Source organism: Aythya ferina (assembly GCF_964211825.1).
Source record: "Aythya ferina genome assembly, chromosome: 5".
Classification (NCBI taxonomy): domain Eukaryota; kingdom Metazoa; phylum Chordata; class Aves; order Anseriformes; family Anatidae; genus Aythya; species Aythya ferina.
The window spans coordinates 33,080,692-33,101,538 of NC_140301.1; the positions used below are offsets into that span (position 1 = coordinate 33,080,692).

At 54.4% G+C, this 20,847-nt stretch overlaps 2 protein-coding genes across 4 annotated transcripts in view; one reads left to right on the forward strand and one right to left on the reverse strand.

The window, feature by feature from the left end:
* LOC311437489 (transmembrane protein 263-like) overlaps positions 1-13,868 on the forward strand; it is a 194,496-nt gene extending 180,628 nt beyond the window's left edge. For all 3 annotated transcript variants that reach the window (XM_084520820.1, XM_084520821.1, XM_084520822.1), the window contains exon 3: positions 9,020-13,868. In XM_084520820.1, coding sequence (XP_084376946.1) covers positions 9,020-9,306 — 287 coding nt within the window. In that variant the 3' untranslated portion in view covers positions 9,307-13,868. The remainder of the gene's footprint in view (positions 1-9,019) is intronic.
* A 1,814-nt stretch (positions 13,869-15,682) lies between these two features.
* On the reverse strand, positions 15,683-17,862 carry CHST1 (carbohydrate sulfotransferase 1; the record flags this gene model as incomplete). The annotated part of the gene is made up of 1 exon (XM_084519930.1): positions 15,683-17,862. The coding sequence occupies one exon, from the start codon at positions 17,860-17,862 to the stop codon at positions 16,603-16,605; it is 1,260 nt and encodes a 419-aa protein (XP_084376056.1). The 3' UTR covers positions 15,683-16,602.
* Positions 17,863-20,847: the final 2,985 nt, after the last annotated feature.

Below are 20,847 nucleotides of genomic sequence, written 5' to 3' on the forward strand. Positions count from 1 at the left end.
GACAGGCAAGAGGTCTGGGCGTTGTGCAGGGGTGTGATTTTTGCACCGGGATAGATCTAATCATCTGACACACGGCTCGGTCCTGTCCTTCCCCGTTCAGCCCGGCTGCGGGGGAAGGACGGTCTGCCTGCTCATCTGTTTGCTCCCAGAGGCAGTGTACCTGCCCACTCACAAGTGCCGCGCTCTCCCCTTGACAGCTGAGCTGGGGAACAAGTTTTTGAGCCGATGCCACCGAACACCTACCACCAGCAGAATAACAAAGCCCCCTTCCTGCCCGCTGCTGGCATGCTGAAGCGTGAGCAGACAAACACATCTGTGCCTCCCTGGTGGATCCCCAGCTCAGCTGTTTCTGTAGCAAACAGCTTTCAGCTTAACTGTCCTGTTATCCTTTGGATGGACAGAAAAAATCCTGGGTAGCCTCTGGGATGAAGGGGTCATTTTTCTCAGTCAAAAATCTTCACTCAGACCTTAGGTCAGTTAAAATTTGCGGCTTTGCTTTTTGAGCCTCTGTCCCTTTTTTCTTCAGTTCTTCCGTGTTCCTTGAGGGGGGAGGCAGGGAGCACATAATCAAAATAAATGGGCAATTTCTGCCTTTCTCACTGGTGCCAGCCATCCTGCTGGAAAGCATCAACATCCATTGCTCAGCTGCTCCAGGAGTGGGAAGAAGAAATGCCTGAGCCTGGGTCCTCTTCTCTTAGGCAGGATCTGTTCATAAATTTTCTGGGAGTACCTTTTGACAAATTCTTGGAAATCTCAGCTGCAAAGTGTTTGAGTGACAATCATGTTCCCATAACACAGACAGATTAAGCCTTTAATAGTAAGGTGGCAGTGTACACAAAATGTACACGGCCGTTGCTGGATGAACAGAGCAGGCTTTCGATGGCTGATGGTGCCAGCTCAGAGCACCTTCCTGCTTGTCAGATGTGACTGCCTGTCCCTCCCATGCCCCTTCCCAAACTGCTGCTGGGACCAAGCTCAGGCATCTTTTGATAAATTGTGAGTTTGCAGCGTTGGCATGGGAAGCACTTCTGGCCTCATTGGGCAGGAGAGGCCCAGCCACGTCTGCCTTTGTGTAAAATCCACTGGGTAGCACCAGAGCATGGAAGAAAAGTCATTTCTTACATAAGCTTGGATTATGTTATTTACTCTCCATTGTTTGTGAGGGCCTCACAGAACCATGAAAATGACCTTTATTTCTCAACAGATTTTGTCCTTTTTCATTTAACAAATATTGATTTATTTTTTTTTCTCCCGTGTCTTCATCAGAGCTGAATTAACAAGGCTGTTTAACAAGAGCCTCTGATTCATTTGGGATCTTTTTGCGCCAGGTGCTATCACAAGCAGCTGAAAGCAGCTCCTCAAAGAAGGTGCAACCCCTGTTACAGAGCTGACAGAGCAGGCGATGTGCCCTGACAAGAGCTGAGCTAGCATGGGTCAAAGAGCAGGCTTAAAAAGATGGTCTCTTCAGCCTAGGCACAAATACCAGGAAGGGTTGTTTTTAAGGAAATAGTATTTTAAGTGTGAGAGCTCTCCTCCCCAACCCATTAAAGCCTAAGGCTGCTGGAAATCATCGAGCTCACTGGACTGTTCCAGTTCCACCCACAGATCCCCAAATGAGATCCAGAGCCCGCTGTGCCAGGCCATATTCACAGCAAGAGGTAATTCTTGTCCTTTTGATCCAAAATCACAGTGTCGTGGTGATGGGACTCCTATAGGACAGTGAATAGCAGGAGCCATTGGTACAGCTTCATATGCTTCATATGCTTTCTTTCCAGGCTTTTAAGCAAACCTCTTGACTGAATCAAGAGCGTATAGGTGGAGCAGAATGGAAATTGAAAGTAGATATAAATTGAAGGGACATAAAGTTCAAGCAAACTAAGCCCGATGGCCACTTCTGGTGGTTTTAACACAATGGAGAGGGAAAGCAAAGCCCAGCTGGTAGCTGTCCCTTGCTGGTCGTGCTTGCCATGCTGCATCATTTCGGTTTCTCATGTGTACCTGGAAGTTTGCTTGGGTGGGAAGAAAGCAGCTGCCAGACAGAGCTGGGCAAGGTGAAGCCTCATGCCTTTCAGGATCATCTGTCTGCAGTGTCAGTGGCCTTCAGAGATGCTGTGGATTTTTAGTGATGATTTTAGTGGTGGGAGATAACGTTTGTTCCGGCTGAGACAAGGGGCTCATAAAGCCAGCTGTTGTACAAGCCGATAAAAATGGAAAGTCCTCATCTTTAAGCACTCACGATCTATGTCAGAAGGTGGCAACCTTTTGAGGACCTTGTCCCAGTGTGCACTTTTCTCTCTCTCAGATTAGAGGTTAAGTGCACCAGTGGGAGCTGGGGGATTGTCTCTAAGAGGCACTGTGAGAGCAATCAATTAGTGCTCATCAGTTTCTTCTGCGCAGAGGGCAGGCTCCTGACATCCCCGGCTTTCTGGGATTGGCACAGGTGGGACGGGCTCCTGCTGCCTGGCTGCCTGGCAGGGTCCCCAGCAGCTGCATGGGCAGGCACACTGCCCCTAAATCAGGCCGCTAGGCAGGAGGAGGAGAAGAGGAAGCAGAGGGGAGGAAACCATTGCCCAGCAGATCTGATCATGCTGAGAGCACAACAAGGTCTCCAGGCTCCTGCTTGATCCTTTCAGGTGGACTGTGCTGCCTGTCCTCACGTGTGTTTTGTAGGGCAGAAGCAGCATTACCTCAGGGCTGGGGGCCATCCTGCTCTTCAGCATCTTGAGAAACCATGTCCAGTCTCTGTGACTAGTGTTGCTGAAATCTTGTAAACCTGGAGGGGAAATAAAGAATTAAAAATCTAAAGGGTCCCAGGGAATCCTGGCTAGAAGACTCTGGCAGTTCCTTACAGGCCATTGCAACTGCATAGCAGATAGTTTTCTGGATCAAGAGAACAGTTCTCTTAAGCAGAAAAGCAAAGCAAAGGGACTGCTGATCTTTTTCAAGAATAAAGAAGGAGACCCCTCTCACAGCACGTCTTGTCTCTGGTATTGAAAGCACTTCCAAAGCGAGAGAGGAAGTTTATATTCCTCCTCCGATTAATACCTATTCCTACAAAGTGAAACAGAAAGAGAGGAAATGCCATTCATTTCTGCTGCTCGGGCACTGAGCGGTGTGTGTAAGGCTGGGGGGTGTCCCTGGGCTGGCTCAGGGCTGGTTTAATGCTTCAGCCGCTGGGTTATCAGCTGCTCTGAGGCCAAGCTCCCTGAATTCGCTTTTCAGTGAAAGTTTCAACAATAGCACCGTGTCTATACAAATAATTTCTGTTTCACTGACGTGATGTTTCCCAACCAAAGATGAGCTAGTCAGAAAAATCCCAACCAACTCAGAGCACGGTGCAGAGCCTCACACTTCCAGAGTCAGGGCTTAGACTGCTTCTCCCTGAAGGCTCAGCTGAAGAAAACAAGCCACTCTCCATCACTGTTCATTTACCCTCCTGAACCCTGCCTCTCAGTGCTTCAAGGTAGATGTTTCAGCAGTTAATAATGCTCCTGGGGCATGTGCAAGGAACAATTAAAGCTCATTGTGCCAGTGAAGAGCCCTGGGGTGAGCCGGGGTTTGGAGACAGCTGCCCCCGTTTTGCTGCGTGCAGCAGGATCCCGAGCGGTCCTGTGGCAGAGAGAGGCAAATGTGTCTTGCTGATTGCAGACTCTGGCGATAAATGCTTAAAACTCAAGGGGAAAACTCAATGTGGCATTTCTAGGCTTTTTGCTGGTGGCAACCATCTTGGTGCCTAGTGGTTGATGCCTGGGCCAAGCAGGGCTGGGGAGAGCACAGCTGCCAAGCCCATGGAGCCATTCCCAATAAGCCGCAGTGCGGGATCGATGGCAGGAATGAAACACAGGTGGGTGAATGCTTCGTAGTGCTCCCTTTTAATGCTTTGCCTTTGACACTGCAAGATCTAGATCTTTCATCCTGAAATGCAGGAAGGACAGCAACAGCATTTCCTTCCTCTCAGGCAGTAATGCTCACTGGCACTGTACCTCACAGGGTTAGCTAAGACTTCTCCAGCAGCATTGCAGGAGCCTTGGAAGAAGGCAGTGTTGGCTTTCCCTGGATGAATCCCCCTTGAAGGTATACAGCAAGGTTTTACATATGCCCAACAGCCAGAGTGGTATCTGCCTGCTTCGGCTGCTTGTGCTGGAAAAGTTTCTCAAACTGAAAATCCGAGTTACACAATTGCCTGGTATAGCTCCACAACGAGCTGGTGTGCACAGGGAAGGGGCAAGCTTTTCTCTTGCCTTTGTGACTTGTCTGTACGCTGGAAACCTCTCCAGAGATAAATTGGAAGTTGTCGTTGGCATCTCTACTGAGAATGTCAACAGGAATCTGTCAGTGCCAGTCATGATGATACAAACACAGTTTCCCCGCTTAAAGCACTGCACCAACTGTACCTAATTAACCTTCATGACAGCACAGCAATACAAGGAAATAGGGATCATTAACTTCAGCATCACTTTACAGAAGGGGAAAAGAAGCAGCAGTGCCAGCCCCATGCGTTTCAAATTGAGGTAGGCTCAGAAAATCGCAAGGTTAAAAATAACAATAATCCATTTGGGATTCTCAGAGCTTTAAGAGCACTCTTGAATCAAACTTCCAGGTTTTTCTCCAAGAAACATCAGGGCTGGAAACTTCTCTCCCATACACACTTTTTCTGTGACTCAACGCGCCAGGCTTTTAGAAAATCACGCATTCTCAATCACAGTGGTGCAGAGGCATTAAAGGCGAGACTGATTTGCTCAGTTGCTAAAAAATCAGTGGCAAAGCTGAGAGTAGACAGTGTGAGTCACTGACCCTCCACCCCGGCTTGTTCCTGCAGACCAACCATTTCTCTGGGTAGGGGAGCCTGCCACAGTCCACCAGCTACTATCACAGTGGTTGCTTACTAGCTGCCAGAGGCATAATTCAGGCTTGAGCTAGCAACCTCACACTTCTTCCCACCTCTGCAGAGGGACAGGTAGGTGCCATTTACTCTTTGTTTTGGTCTTTGAGCCCGCCCAGCTCTCTCACCTGGGGCTCAGCTGGGACAGAGGCGTCCTATGGACGCACAGCCCCATGTGCTGCCCCTGACCCTGCTTTCCTGCCTTGGGGCTGGTTTGGGAAGTCAGCGAGACAGAGCAGCTTGTACTAACCCTTTTTAAAGAGTTCTCCTTGCCCATCGTATCACCTGCTAGCAGGAGCTGAGGGGAAGAATAAGGCCCACTCCATTATCCTGGCCACCAGCACAGGCTCTAGTTTTGTCTCACCAAATGAACGCAACGCAAAGCGCTGAGCAGTCACCATAGCAGCTTTGCAAATTGTATCTGTTACTACCGACAAACTGATCTCACTCGTGCCCTGAGTCATAGATGCTATCAGGACCCGATGAGAAAGCAGGGCTTTGTCTGGAGCCCCGGCCAGCAGGCTGCCTGTGCCGCGCAGAAACCCGTGGGGACTGGGGGAGGCTGTGGCCGAGGAGGAGGGCGTCGTGCAGGGTGCCGACCTCGGCACACAGAGGCGGCGTTTGGACGGCCGAGCGCTTTATTCATCTCTTTTTCCCTTTCTTCCTCTGTTCTGAGCTGACATGGGGTGAAGCGAAGCTGAAGGGACCCTTGAAAAGGCCGGGTCATTGATAGAAAAGAAAAAGGGCTTGACAGATGGTGAAGAGTTTTTATGAGCAGCATGGGCTGCAGTGGGCTCCAGGGAACAGAATTGCCCCCGTGCTCTGGCTGTGTGTCTGTCTCTCTGATTATTTTGTGTATTTCATCTCTGCTGTCTGTCTCACCCTTAATCTGGGCTCCTCTGTGCCAACAAAATGCTTAGCTCACTCCATTGTCTGAGAGACTAATTTGCACTGTAAATCCGATGCTTATCTTACATGACAGCTTACTATGGGGTTTATTGCAGTCCTGAAGACAAACTAACCAGGGATGGCTAGAGAGCTTTCGACACATCCTCTGGAGTATAGAGCAAATACGACCTGTTTCAGCTTGCTGCCAGTTTAGGACGTGTCCCCTTGTGGTTGGGGTCACAAAGGATTTCTCTTTTTCTTTTCCTATAGATTGAAATCTGAGATTTTTTAATTTTCTCCTTCTTTTGGTGGTACAGCTTCTGTTCTGTGGCAAAGCCTTGGGGATGCTCCTGAAACAGCCTCGAAGCCTCCAAGGGCCAGGTCCTCCATCCCTCTTCCCTGCTACTTGTGAGTTTAAGGACCACAGGAGTAGCTGCAGAGCAGGTGCAGGTGCAGGCAGCGTGCAAGCACTGATGTTCCAGGATGCCGCAGCTTTGTTGACTCTGCCTAGCTTAATCAGAAAGAACCTTTGTCCTTGTCTTTCTTCATTAATATTTCCTGACACTTTCTCCGATATGTTTTAGCTCTTTGCTGGCAGAGTAACATCCCCCCTAATCTCATCTGCAGTTGCCTCCTCCCCTCTGGTCCCTGGGCTATCCACCCGCAGGCAAACACAGCATCTGAGCGATTTTCGCACTGGTGTTGGCCTGATAGCTGAGCAGCTCCCGCGGCCCCAGAAATGTGGGCCAAGGCCTAAAGCCTCCTAGAGAGGTGTTGCAGGTAGCCTCGGAGACAGGTTTGCACTGGGAGAGCCAGGGAGATTATTGCTGCATTGATACAGCTCTTGGTTCTGCAGCTGAGCACGCTGCTTAATGCCCAGAGCTTCTGCATTGCAGTCCTCTGAGGGACACAAAGGATCCTGCCTCCCTGGACAGGGCAGTGGGAGCACAAGACCCGTGTCATTCCATCCCGCTGAGGATGGCATTCATGTGCAGAACCAGTCTGATTTTCCAGGCTGCCTTTATTCCAAGTCATCGGAGCTGGTGAGCACTGGGCTGCTCCCAGGCACTGTCCCGAGCCCAGGGCCCAAGCGAAGGCTGCTGCACAGCCTGGGTGAAGCTCGGGTCAAAATGTATGCAAAGGCTCCAAAATCTGCAGAATTTTAGAACGCAAAAATAACCAGGAAGGGATCATCACAGCACCTAAGTCAGGCTCATGCCTAATCTAAATCTTCTGAAGAAGCCCCCTTCGTTTCCCTGACTAGAAACAGAGCCAAGCGAATCAAATTTCCTAACTTAAACTCGTGTGTTGAGTGTCTAAAAGTTAGCCATTTGAATCTGCAGACATCTTAAATTGTTTCCTCGGTGCCCTGGAGCACCCGTCCATCCTACAAATGACCCGCTGCAGCCCGGGAGCCCCCGGTGTGACTAACTGGCCCGCAGTCCGCCCGAGTGCTTGTGATGCGGGCAGCAGCTCTGATCTCTGTGGCAAGGTCAGGCTGTCCCTTCAGCTGTCTGCATCCAGCACCCCGGGGCAAGCAGTGCTTCCAAGGGTAAAATCTGTGCCCTGCTGCTGCTGCTTTCTGTCAGATTTCTGGTTGGTTTGCTTAAAAAAAAAAAAGAAAAAAGGAAGAAAAAAAAAATGGGTTGTTTTCCACCAGCACTTAGAGACCCCACTGTGTTGCGTGTCATGCGGACAAGGGGAAGACGGTCTCTGCTCCAGCAAATTCGTGGTATCTCTGGGTAGAAGTACGCTGAATAGCAGATGTGGTAAAGACGCAGGGTGAGACGAGTTACTAACAACAGAAGGAAGATGTTTGCTTAGACTGAATAGGTCTGACATCTCCATCAAGCAGGGCGTGCAGCGTGCTGGGGCCCCGCAGCTTGATGAGCTGTTCACCAGCCTTCCAGCCCTCCCAAGGCCTTTGCTTGCTAGCAAAGGAGGTCCACTGCCTGAATCAATATTGGCTCTAATCTGCGTGGAAATGGCAGTGGGTGGAGACATCAAAATGGGCTTTCCAGGTAGAAATTTTCTGTTGCCTGGAATATTATTAACAGCCAAAGAAAGAGGCTGGCGGTGAGCAGATAAACAAGGGGCTTTCTTCTCAAGTAGCAGAGAGCTTCGGAGAAAGAGTGTGGGGGGGAACGTGAGAGCATCAAAGAGGAAATGGGGTGTGCATTTAGCAGGAGGCTAAAGCCCTCTTGCTACATTAGCACTGTGCAACCTCTGTTCTGAGTAGGTAGTGGGTTAGAAGAGGTTAGAAGGGATGCTGCTGCTCCAGGGCTGCTGTCTTCCCAGCTGGTGCTTGCTTTTTTTCCTGCCACAATTGCTTTGTTGTATTTTTGCAATTATTAGTAACTCATCTCGTGTACAGAACTGGCAGTGAATCAGAAGGCAGTCGCCGAAATACCTCGTCCCACGAAAAGAACAGCTCCTCCTCTGCCGCCCATGTGCGGCACAAAGCGAGGGGGTTGTGTGGGGGCCGACGGGGGCTGCCAGCTTCGAGTCCCCCCTTCCCCAAGAACTGGTGAGCTGTGAGCGGTGATGTCTGCGGGGCTGTGGGCAGGTACGACGGCAGCTTGGGTGGGTATGTTGTGCTGGCCTCCATCCAGCTGGCACAGGTACACCAGCACAGTCTTAATGCTATTAAATACATCGCTGAGATCTCTGGAGGGCTTGTACAACCTGAGGTGACGTCCGTGTCGCTGTGTCTGTACTGTGGTTTGCTATCTCTGCTAGCTCAATTACAGCTCTGGCAGAGAGGCCTGCCTTGCGCCTCAGTCCCTCACCTGACATTAGCACAGACCTACCTTGAAGCAGATGCTCCCGGGGACCTGCAGGCCACGCAAACGTCAGCTGGTGCTGTCTGCAGCTCGTGCCTCCCATGTTGGCAGCGGTCTCTGTCATTTACTGGTATTAGTCAACACGCAGGGGAGGGGAATTACATCTCTCGTTAGTGGGATTTGCTTTAAATTGCAGCGCTGAGACTTGTGTGTGGGGATATAACCGAGCCGACGCCTTTCTTTCTCTGCCATGTGGGCAGTTCTGCTCCCATCGTCTGCCTGCCAAAGTCCTCTCCTGCCACGCTGTAGGTCTGGGATCGCTCCGGTTCCTCCCTGGGGCATCAAGGGGCTGCATGTGGGAGCATGTGCCCTGGTGGAGAACCTCCTGTGCTGGAGGAGCTGCCCATGGAGAAGAAAGCCCTGAGCCCGAGCTCTGCTGACTTTTCCTTTCTCTCTGTCCCCACAGATGCCAGCAAGGACCACCCGCAGCCGCAGGCAGGGGTGATCTGGAGAGTGACGGGCGGCCTGTTCAGTATCACCCGGGGAGCCGTGGGTGCCACGCTGGGAGGAGTCGCCTGGGTGGGCAGCAAGAGCCTGGAGCTCACCAAAACAGCAGTGACCAGCGTCCCCGCGGCTGGCGTTGGACTGGTGAAGGGCAGCGTCTCGGCGGTGACCGGCGGCGTCGGAGCCGTGGGCAGCGCCGTCGCCAGCAAAGTCCCTTTCACCGCAAAGAAGAAGGACAAAGCTGACTAATCCCCGTAGCAGCTCCCTTCCGAAAGATCAACCTGCCCACACTCTCCCCCTGCACAGCACCTCTTTGAGTTGGAACCAGCCGCTTCAGGGAGGGTACAGCACCCGAGCAGACTCCGGCTGCGGCCTGCTCAGCACCGCCTGCCTGGCTCAGAGCTCTCAGAGCCGCTGTCAGCGCCTTTCACCCCCATCACCTGCTGGGAACCCTCTCTGCTCCCAGGGCTTTCAAGGCACGGTTGTCTCTGTCTCGCAGTTTTCTTCCTCCCTTCTTCCTCTGTGGAAGCACGGAGGGCTGGGAGAGGGTGTCGGGCTCCATCTGCCTGAAGGTGGGGGGACAAGGGGGCAGGGGGGAGAATTATGCCTGGCTTGAAGTGTGGGTTAGGTATTGAATTGAGCTTCAGCAGGGAAGACAGCCTCTGAAACACCGTTTCCCTTTGCCCTGGGAGGTGTGCCTGGGGGGGCTGCCTGCAGGAAAAGAGTAGAAGTCCCACTGACACAAAGGAGAGATGCTGTGAAAAGGGGGAAGCCTCCCGCCTGCCCTGTACCTCTTACCTTCTCGTTGTAGGACCCATCCCACAAGCTACTCCCAGTCACTCACTCCCTGGCTGAATTGCACCCTTCAGAGAAGGAACCCTCGAGCTCAGCAGAGCAGCTCAGGGATGATGCCACACACAAGTATCGTATGTCCTGGGTCACCAGCTTCTGTGCAGATTTTCGGGGGGAGAGGTGGGAGGATGAAACCTGCTGTGTGTGCCCACCTGGGGAAAGAGCTGACAGTGGCACCTGCCAGGCCTCTGTGATATTACAGCACAGGTACTGATGCTCCACTGGTGCGAGGGGAGAGGTGCCCTCGCCACGGAGACACAAACCAGACCCTTGGGTATGACCCTTGAAGTCCCTGCAGTATCCCACTCTGCAACAGGGGCATTTTGGCTGTAGGCCACGCTCTCACTTCACAGATGTCACTGGTAACCACGAGTGTTCCCAAATGCCATCCGAATTCTGCTCCAGGGAGGGAGAGGAGGCCGAGAGCCTCGCTCTCCCCTGACTCAGCACCCTGGTAGTGGTGGCCTGGCTGGGAGCAGGATGTGCTGCTTCGGAGGATGCTTCCCCAAGGGGCTGAGCACGCTACAGCGGCTGCGAGCCTGCACAGGGCACCAGCAACTCCTCCACGTGCTGCTCCTGAGGCTCCAGCCCCGCTCCTCTAAACAACCGTGTTGCACTAAATATCCCACCCAAACTCTCAGTGCCGCAGAAACCCAGACACCTGCATCCATCTGGGAGTCATCGCCATCCTCAGCCTGGCCTGTGATGCTCGAGGGGCTGCGAGACATCGTGCACACACACACATGCACGCACATGCACGTGCACACACTCACACTCCAAGGTCCCCTGCAGTTCCCAGGCTGGGGAAAGCCACGGGTTCCAACATTAACTCTGCCTTCCCTGGCTTTGGCAGGTTCTTAGCCTAGGTTGTTAGCTGTTGGATGCGTAGGCAAGTGAAGCAGTGTTCGTGCTGTATCCTGTAGATATGCATATGTGGTAGCGTGTGTGTGTGTCTCAGTCCACAGGCATGTTTTCAGCCAGGTAAGCAAAACTGTGCCACTGCCGCGGAGGAGTTCACACAATCATCCTTGGCACATCCAGCGCATAGGTTTTATATAGGGTCCTGGTCAAAATAATCATGTTTTAGAGGAAGGTTTCCCCTCTGTTGCCCAACAGCTTAGTTTACTGAAACCAAAGGAATGTGAAAAATCTCCTTTCTCCTGTCTATGCCGTTTGTTTACTTTCTGCCCTATCGTTGGACACTGAAGCCAACTTCCTTGATTTTCATTTCCTGTTGGAGGTCATTGCATTTCCTGACTGCTCTGTTACGCGTAGGACTCAAACATCAGGGAGTGTTTAAGTATAACCCCTCCACCCCCATTTTGACTGATTGTTCTCGGGCTTGTGAAACAGTTTTGATTCCGACCTTTATTAAATCCACATTTGGGGCCTGACTTCAGTCGCCGTGTCCCTGTGTTAGTCCTGCAGGTGTTAGTAGTCTCTCTCCATGCCCCTTGCTGGGTAGTGGCCCTGCCGTTTGCAGTGGCAAGAGGTTGCTGATCTCCACGGTATGTTACTCTTGATAGCATGAGAGTGGTTTAACCTACGTCTTTGTTTCTGAAGAGGAAACAGCATTCAGTATGAGTATGCATTTCTTCTCTTTGTCTCTTTTGTTCTTGTGAAGGCCAAGTTGACCCAGATGTGTTGGTTCTGTCTCTGAAGGCAGCAGCTTCACAGGAAGATCAGGTCTTGATGTGTGCTTGCACTTTGCTGGGATGCTCGTGGCAGTTAGCAAGGCCAGAAGAAACCGTGTCTGTTCTTCCTTTGTACCGAGTGCCCTGCAAAGCTGGAGGGCAGTTTGCACTGCACGAATCTCTGCTCACCGCTCTCCCTCAGCACATCTCATTTCTCATGCCAGATCACAGACTGCTTCTGAATCCACCTCCAGCCCCAGAGCTAAAAGTTGCTTTTGCATAACTACCTGTGCTGTCACCAGCCTGCTTAGAAAGATGGTTTCTCACCAACTGGGACAGGGGACAGTCTTTCTAACTGCCTCTCTGAGGCTTTGGGCAGGAGAAGACTGTGTAAGGGCTTCACTTCTCCAGCTGCCCCAGGGCAGGTGAAGGGAAGCTCATGATGCTCTGGCTAACCAGCCTCCCACACAGGCTCCTGCTGGCAGGAGGGAGGGAATAGATCCTTCCCAGGCCGTTGTCTGCAGGCATGGAAAGTATGATAAAAGTGCGTTAAGGAGGGCCTAAGGGTTTCCCATCTTTTCAGTTCTGCTCTTCAGAGCACCCTGCAGTAAATGGCGTAAGGCTCCCTGTCTGTCTGGAGCTGCCGTTTCCTCGGAGGGTGGCCTGGAGAAGGGGAGGAGAGGTGTGAGGGGAACTGCTCTTTGAGCCCGGCTGATGGAGAAGTCATGGGCCACCAGTAGCTAAAAATGGGAAAACTAGCAGGCAGGGCTAGAAGATCAAACCTACCCAAAAACCAGGGCCTCGTACTGCTTAATGAGCATAGAGAAATACATAAATACACGGGGCTCAAAGGAAGGCTTCTGGAAGGTGTCCCTGTTGGCATGGTAGGCCTGCATGGTTGAGCCCGGTGACCCGGCCCCAGGCTGCTCTTCTGGGCACTGTCTGTGCCAGAGCAGAAAGAAAAACAGGGTTGGTGGCACCAATCTAACCACAAAGATGCTTCCTGGCAGCTTTGGGTGCATGACGTTGGGATCTGTTTGGGATGGGGAGGTCACTGCTTGCTGATGGAAACCCCCCTTCCCTCCTCCCCCGCCACAGAGAGCAGCCAGGCCATGGTGCAGGCCTTCCCCACAGCCCCTTCGTGGCAGAGGGCTAAAAACTGTATTTTCTATAAATCCCACTGATGGGGGGCTTGGTACAAAAGGAAGGGGGCAGCTCAAGGTGCACAGAGTGATGAAGGGAGCTCATGCAAGGGAGATGACTGGTGTCCTGGTGACAGGAGGAGGGGAGGGGAGAGGAAGAGTCAGGGAGCGAGAAAAGGAGGAGCAAGGAGGGAATTTGTTTCTTCGGACAGGCTCTGAATCAGAGGATGAACATGAGGGAGTTGGCCCTAGGGAAGAGCACGGAAGGGAAGTGGAAGAACATGGTTTTGGGGGTGTGGTGTGGTTCCACTCCTGGCCGGGGCCCTGCTTCCACAGCACTGACGATTACCGAGTGTTTCCATTTAGCTAGCTCAATAAGCCCAATAGGTGCATGGCCCAAATGCCAGCTCAGCCCCTCCGTTACCTTCCACCTTTCCAGCTCTCCCCCAGGCTTTTGCCGTGATCTCCCCGCGGTGGGGCTGGGGTGGGTCCTACACACAGCCCTGTGCCCACCACAGCTGGGTGTTCCCTGTGCCCAAGGGGCATGTCCCAGCTGAGAGGGTAGCCTGCTGGAACTTACTTTCCCCCTTTTCCCCTTTGCTTATCCCATTATTGTTCTTTTTTTCCCTTCCCTTAGCTTTTTTTCTTGCCCCTGGATAGAGCTGTCCAAACATCTGTGCTCGTGCTGGCTGGGAGGGCAGAGAGGGCGACTGTTCCCGCAGCTCCCCTGGCTGGGAGAGGAGTGCATGTCTTCCACCCCTCTCTATCCGCCCGTGTTCGTGTCTGGAAAATCTTACCCCATTCCTTTCCCTCTGGGTTTCCTTGCTGGCTCTTGTTTCTGTGGGTGGGTCATCCCTGTGTCTCCATCGCAGAGCAATCCTGGTAAAAATAACAGCGTGAGCGTCAACGTGGAGATGGACGGAGAGAGCCGCAGGGCTGTCGGGACGGATGCACGGGGCTCGTCTCTGCTTCCCCGGGAGCCCGGTGCGAGCCTGGGACCGGCGCTGCGGCCGCGCAGTCCCGTGCATGGTGCTGGGCTCCAGAGGACACTTTGGTTCTTTATCATTTCATTGTCTGTAATTGGTTTCCTACTGAATTTGTTTGCTTGGTTTGTTTTGCAGTGTGTTTCTGGGAATATTCTGCATCTCTGTATTTTAATTACAGTAAAATTTGAGGATAAAAATCTTTGTTGCGCCGTTTCTTGTTTCCAGTGGGGGGAAACAGGCAGAGGAAGCACAGTTGAACGAAGATGTTAGAGATTCCTTGGGAAATCAGATCTCTCCCCTAAGGGCTCTAAATGAGGCACCAAGCAGGGCTGAGGCTCAATCCCCACTTAAACTAGGACACGGCTTTCAACCGTGATTCAAAAGCCATTTTGCTGCAAGCAGGTTTCCTGATTGGAATAGCAAGAGCAGTTTGGGGAAGATTTTTTTAACTTGATTTCTTGTTTTGCTTTAAAGACCAAAAATGCGCGTGTGAGCACATTCAGGCCAGAGGAAAGCTAGCTGAGCCACAGAAGTGGTATCCCAGCAGCCAAGGAGAGGAAATTTTGCCTCTACAGCTGCCGTTTTGTCTTGCAGGTTTGCACAGCTTCTTCTCCCAGCTGAGGAAGCAAAGAGAAGCCTCCTTCCCCCCGCAGCAGCCTGCCATTTCAGCAGGTCGAGGGGGTTTTACCTCCCTCCCCACAGCTGCAGGGCAGCCCCACAGAGCAGCCAGACGCATGCATTTGCTTGCTGGCAGGCAGCACGGGTGCTGGGATGGGCACAGCCAGCCACCCCGGCCACCTCACCCACTGCACGGATGCCTGCCCACGGCAGAGCTGCCCCAGGCTCCTGGGAACATGCAGCCCTCCAGCAGGGACGATGGCAGTGCAGCGGAGAAGCCACCGAGCTCTGGGACTGCTGAGGAGGGAGGAGGAGTTTGGCAGCTTCAAAGCCTGTGGCCCTTTTACTGGGATAAGGCTAGGAGCCAACAGCTCGGCATTCGTTAAGTGCTGACAAAAGGATTAATTTAGTAGCTAATAATGGGGCAATCAAGCCATTTATTTGGCTGATGCTTTGCTGGTGGTGGAGGAGGAAGGAGAAAATGCCTGGGGTGGGTGGCTCTCCAGTTGATGGGGCACGGATCTGTCCCAGAGCGTGGTGACACCGTCCTGCTCACAGGGCAGGAGCCAGGTGAGGGGAGGCCATCGGATTCATGGCCCTGCTCACCTCTTCCCCCCCCAGTGCCCAGCTCAGGCAGCTTTGCCAAGTTAAGCTTGTTTGCTACATGCTGCTAACGAGCTGACCTTGTGTAGCTGCAGCACCTGCCCCTCAGAGGTCTTTAAAGGTGGGGAAAAGAGGGTGGAAAATGGCTTGTAGCTGCTGCTTTTCCTTCAGGCTTTGCCCAGAGATGGTTGTGTGCAGCACCCAGTCCCACCCTCTCTTGAATAAGAGCTCAGGTGGCCAGCAGACCTCAGAAGGTGCCTTTGGAGAGGAAACCTGCCCAGGTAGGTGGGCTCTGGGTGGCCAAAGTGCCACTGGAGCAGGTCCAATACTACTGTGGGGACTGGGGTGTGCAGCCGTGGGTGGATGTAGCTGGCCTTGCAGGGCCTTCTGCTGGTCCCTGCCTGGCTCCTGAGAGGCAGAGCTGTGAAACTGCCAGGGGCTGCTCTGCTCCTTCCCCTGGGGACCAGCTCCACAGCTGGGCTCTGGGACGTGCCTCAAGGGCTGGCTGCTGGGCTGATGAGTCGGTGAGCTGTCCTAGTGGGTGATGTTCAAGCAGACTGACCACATCTCGTGTCAGGCTTCGGGTGCACTGCTGCCACTTTGCTCTGGTCATCCAGGGCAGAGCACACCAATGTTTGCACTGGGGGGAGCCTAAGACCAGGGGGAGCAATGAGGGGCAGGGTGATGGGGCTGGGGCCTTGGGGGTCTGCTGCCAGGCACTCCAGCGAGTCCCATGCCCCTACGCGGGCCAGCAAGCTCTCACATCTGCAAATAACCACAGGTTCTCGCGTTTGGCTTAACCACTTGCATTTTTACACACTTAGATGCAAACATGCACGTGCCGAAGGAAGTGACTCGCGGTTCCCTGCCGCCCCTGAGGGGCCATGGTGCAAGGTCCCCGGCCCCAGCCCGCTCCCATGCGCCGGAGGAGCCAGGTGGGTCTGGAGACATCGGTCTTTGCCTGTCGGTGCATCCACCCCAGCTGCAGTTACTGAGGTCTTTCAGTTGATGTTCACCCCCCAGGTCAGTTTTATTGCACTTTTTATTTACAGAAAACACAGAAATAAAGCATTAAATGTGTTGGGCTTCTACCAAACCACCCAATCACTTTTTTTTTTTCTTTTTCTTTTCTGGGTTTTTGGCACGAAGAAATATCACAGGTGTTACCAAACAACCATGTATGAGCAGCTGACTGCCTGCCCAGCCCAATAACATGACTTCAACAGACATATTGAACTGAGATCGAAGACAAGGAGGTTGTTCCACGTTCATCTTGCAGTCTAACCTGCTCATCGGGGTCAAGGGGAGTTACTCTGGAGGGGACGACACCATTCATAAATTAAATTTATATTTACCTCTTACATTGTAAAAGTAAACAGTGCAAAAGTACAGTACCCCAGGTACCCTTCGGTTTGGAAAGCTTGAAGGTCGCTTTATACATTTTGTGTGTTTTTGTAAACATTGTTACCCATCCACAGTTCTGGCTCTTGCTTGGAGAGACCCGATTCCTCTTGTGTCCGAAACGTGTTGAGGGGCAGCAGTCGCTTCCCCTGGACTCCGTTGAGATTCCCGCTCAAGATTTAGTGCAAATTTTGGAGAGAAGAAGATGAGAAAGAAGGGGGGTGAGGGGAGGGGTGGTGGAACAAAACGAAAGAAAACAAAATAAGGCAACAGTTCGAAACAGTCCGTATCAAAAAGGGGGCCCCGGCCTTAGGAGAAGGGCAGGAAGTCTCTCTCCTCCACCAGGCTGATGGAGAGGTTCTTCAGCTCCTCCTCGGAGCCAGCGGTTTTGTAGCCGAGCTGCGCCAGCACCTGCTGGCAGGCGTGCTGGGTGAACGCCACGATCTCGTAGGACAGGCGGAAGCGCCACTTCTCCGCCGTGGCCGCCGAGTTGCGCACCGTCCCGTACTTGTGTTTGGATGAGGACCGGTCTCCCCGGGTGTTGTTCTGTATCCAGCGCTCGACGTTGCTGTCCATGGGGATGCCCAGGAAATCGTAGATCTCCTCGGTCTTTTTCATCGGGTTCCTGGCCAGGTCTTCGTACCGCACCAGCATGTACTTGCCCTTGAGCCACGGCGGCCGGTTGAGGCCGGTGGAGACGGAGTTCCAGAAGTCCTCGCACACCGTGGTGAGCTGGGTCACGTCCAGGTTGTACGGCTTCCTGCCGGTGCCGTCCCAGATCCTCCACAGCCGGTAGGTGTCCCGGAAGGTCTCGCTGCGGGACGCCAGGATCCCCCGGGGGTCCCTCACCAGCTGGATGACCTTCAGGTTCAGCCGCGGGTCCTCCACCAGGGCCCGCAGGTCGCTGACCTCAGGCACCCGCACGGTCTTGATGGCCACGTGCCCGTGCTCCCTGCAGGACTCGGTGGCCAGCGTCAGGTTCAAGGTGCCGCACTTCTTCACGCAGTCACCTTCCTCCAGGTGGAGGTCAGCGGCTCCCAGGGGCTCGCAGACAGGCGGCGAGCACAGCGCCTTGCTGGCCCCCCTGCGGAAGAGGCGGTCGGTGGTGTGGTTGACGGGCTGGGGCTTGATGTAGTTCTCCAAGAAGTAGAGGTCGCAGTCGTACAGGCTCCTCAGCAGGTCGCGGCTGGCCCCCAGCATGACCCGCCTGTCCGTCGTGCTCTTGCTCTGGGTCAGCTTCGGGATCAGCGTGTACTGGACGTGGTAGAGGGGCTCGAATAAATAGAAGACGTCGAAGTGCTGGTTAAAGAGCTGCCCCACGAAGGAGGAGCCGCTGCGGGTGGTGGCGAGGATGAGGACGTGCGTCTTCCTGGAGAGGTTGTAGGCGAAGGTGGGGCTCTCGTCGCACAGCCGGTCGGGCGCATCGGTGTCCTGGCTCAGGCTGCAGTTCACGGGGCTGGGGATGGGGCAGCTGTGGAAGGACTTGGCGGTGAAGGTCCGGATTGCCGTGTACTGGATCGCAATGGATGCCAAGGCTAGTAGGAGGACAGCCTTCCAGGAACATTGCATGGCTGGTCACCTTCATGGGGCTTCTTCACAGGTCGTCTTGGTGTCTGCAACCCAACAGAGAAGTCACGGGTTGAGCAAGGACTGCTGAGGAGGACCCAAGTATTCCTACCGGGTGCACCACACACCCTCCCACAGAGCACGTACATCGCTCATAACCACGTGGATCCCAGTGACGCACTGCAGAGCCCTGCTTCGGAGGAGGACAACTGGCAAAATCCCAGTGGCTCGCCCTGTACACCCCCAGTGCTGAGCTGGTGCTGCTGGCCGGGTCCTGCTCTGCTCTGGGATTTGAGCCCCCTCCACAGCTGATCATGAGAGGAGGGAAGCAGGAGGAACTGCATCTGCTGCATCCTCTGGTGGCTGCAAGTACGCCCTGGGGATGACTCTGCCTCCTCTGGTACGAAGCAGTGGGAGTTGTTCCCCTGGGCTTTGAAACAGACTTGGTCAAGGCAGTAGCCACCCAAAAAAAAAAAAAAAAAAAAAAAGGAAAATCTTATTTTCCTTGGTTAGTCCCTCAAGCTTTGGGAAATAAAATCCCCGAATGCTTACATGCACCAGAAGCTGCTCATACACCACTCCAAGCCTTTGGGGCAGGACGGGAGGATGCTGTAACTCCTTCCAAAGCCCCAGCAAGGATTTTCTGCTGCAGGTCCCTGCTGTGCCATCCTCCTCTGCTATCTGCAGGCTTGCACTGGGGTCTGTTTGCAGACGTGGGAGCAAGCAGATAAGCACCAGCGCTGGGTGAAGGAGCCCACCGTGCACAGCCCCGGGTAACGTGGCTCCGTGCCCCTTCTGCAGCACCCTTCACCACTGCCCCTTGCCCACCAGCCTCCCACATTTCCCCCCATGTGGCACGGGCCACCAATGGATGACAGGTGAGCTGAAAAACACATTTTAATTTTTTAATTATTGCTTTTATTATCTACTGATTGCCCCAGCTGCTGGCTCCAGAGACCTCTCACAGGAGAGGGGCTTTCTGCACCCTGTGGTTCAGAGCACGGGTGATTCCCCAGGTGGAATATCCTTTGGCAAAAGCGCTGGCTTGGCAGCCTCCTGAGGGTTCAGAGAACCCAAGGGCTTATTTATTTTTCCAGGTCTGCTAAGACAGGACGTCCCGCTGGCATCCCCTGGTCCAGGTGACTCCTGGAAGTGCCATCTCCTGGGTGGAAGGTGCAAAGTGGGACCTCTTTCCTGCTCTCTAGTGCCGGCCAGCCACACTGCACCCTTCAGGCACAGCCTCAACTTTTACTCCGCGCTGGTGGAGAGCGGAGCTGACGCCACTCGGGTGGTCCTGATCTCAGGTTCTCCACCTGCCCCATGTCCTCTCCCCTTTGCAACGCACCAAGCTGAGCAAGGGAAGCAAAGATCCACGTACTCAGAGCAGATGGAAAGCAGCAGTGTCAGCCCAGCATCGGCCTCTGCTGCCCCTCGTCTCCCTTTGCGTGTGCCCTGCCCGATCACCGAGCTGCAGTGAGGGAGGGGTGGGTTTTGGGAGAAGTGTCCCTCCCTGATGTCTCATCTGTGGCTTTTAAAGCCAGCAGGAGCCTCCTCCCATCACTGCATCCCAGGAGATGCGGCTCCTGCTCAGCCCTGGCCCTCTCGCAGAACGACGAGCACCCCTCGCTCCTCTCTTGGCCACATGCAGAGCCTGCTGGCAGGAAACACCCGAAGAGGAGCTGCACGACCCTGTGCCATTCAGGGCAGCTTTTCTGAGCAGTGGTTGCAGTGAGCGTGCTGCAGGAGGATGCCCCGGAGAAGGCACCTGGTCTCCTTTGGTGCTGGGATCACCCCTGCCCCTTTCCCAGCCCTAACTCTCCCTGGTCGCAGCACACCAGCCGTGCCCCTGCCTCACCCGTGTCTCCGTGCAGCTGCCTGGGAGCAGGCTGGCCACGAGGGATTCACTGCAGGAGGCCAGCCAGTGCCTGGCACGGGGACAGGAGCATTGTCTGCCCGAGGAGGAAGGTGCCGAGCCTTTCCTCTCCCCCACCCTGCTTCCCCCAGCCTTCATCCGCCAGGATGGGTGAAGGCGATGCAGCCTCCCCCACCACGCGACAGCAGCGGGTGTGCAGTCACCTGCCCTCCTCCTCCTCCTCTTCCTCCCAGCACTGCTCCAGCCCTGGAGCACCACTGAGGCTGGAGGTGATGAATTAAGCTGTACAGCCTCTGTGAGCACCGGCACAGGGAGCGTGGCTGGGCGCAGCACAGGGGATGCTGAGTGCCAGACTCTTCCTTTGGGGACAGTCTGGTGGCAACGACTTTTTTTCTGGGGGGCTGTGTGGCACGGACTTAGCACTTGAGGACTTGTCACCCCCTGTCACCATGGGGAGCTCCAGCAGCACCTTGTGTGCTGGTGGCGGAGCAGGGCTGGCTGCCTGCTGCCCCGAGCCCTCCCCGCAGGTTCCCCCACTTCCCCAGAGGTGGCCGTGCTCGGGCGCGACGGCAGCTCTAGGCAGGGACCGTGCAGCAACACCACTGTCACTGCTGAGTGCCTGTTTCCAAGGCTCTCTTGCGGGGCAGCCAAAAACCAGCAGCTCTCTGGGGCTGTCTTCAGGCTGCCCCCTCCCTCCTCGGCTTGCCAGGAGTTGGGCACCTCCAGGGCAATCCCCGTGCCTGGCAGGGGCTGCAGCCGGAGGCTCGGGGGCGATGCAGGTGCCTGGCCGAGCCCCAGGGTGATGCCGGGGACGTGCCCGCGCCCACCGGGGCTGCCCACCCTGGTCTGGGATCTAGGGCCCTCTGCCCCTAAATCTGATCACCGCCAGCAAGCCTGTTTCCATGGAAACCGCACAGTGACTCAGGACTTTGGGACCAGCTGGAAAACACAACTGTGAGCAGCAGGCGCCCGGGGAGGCTTCGGGGGTCTCGGGGCAAGGCAGAGGGGCGAGGAGCGCAGGGAGCGGGGCACGGCCCCCTGCTCGCCTGTGTGCCCGGGCACACTCCCGCCGGTGCAGAGGAGCACGTTGGGACAGGGGGCGAGGGGATCCCAGG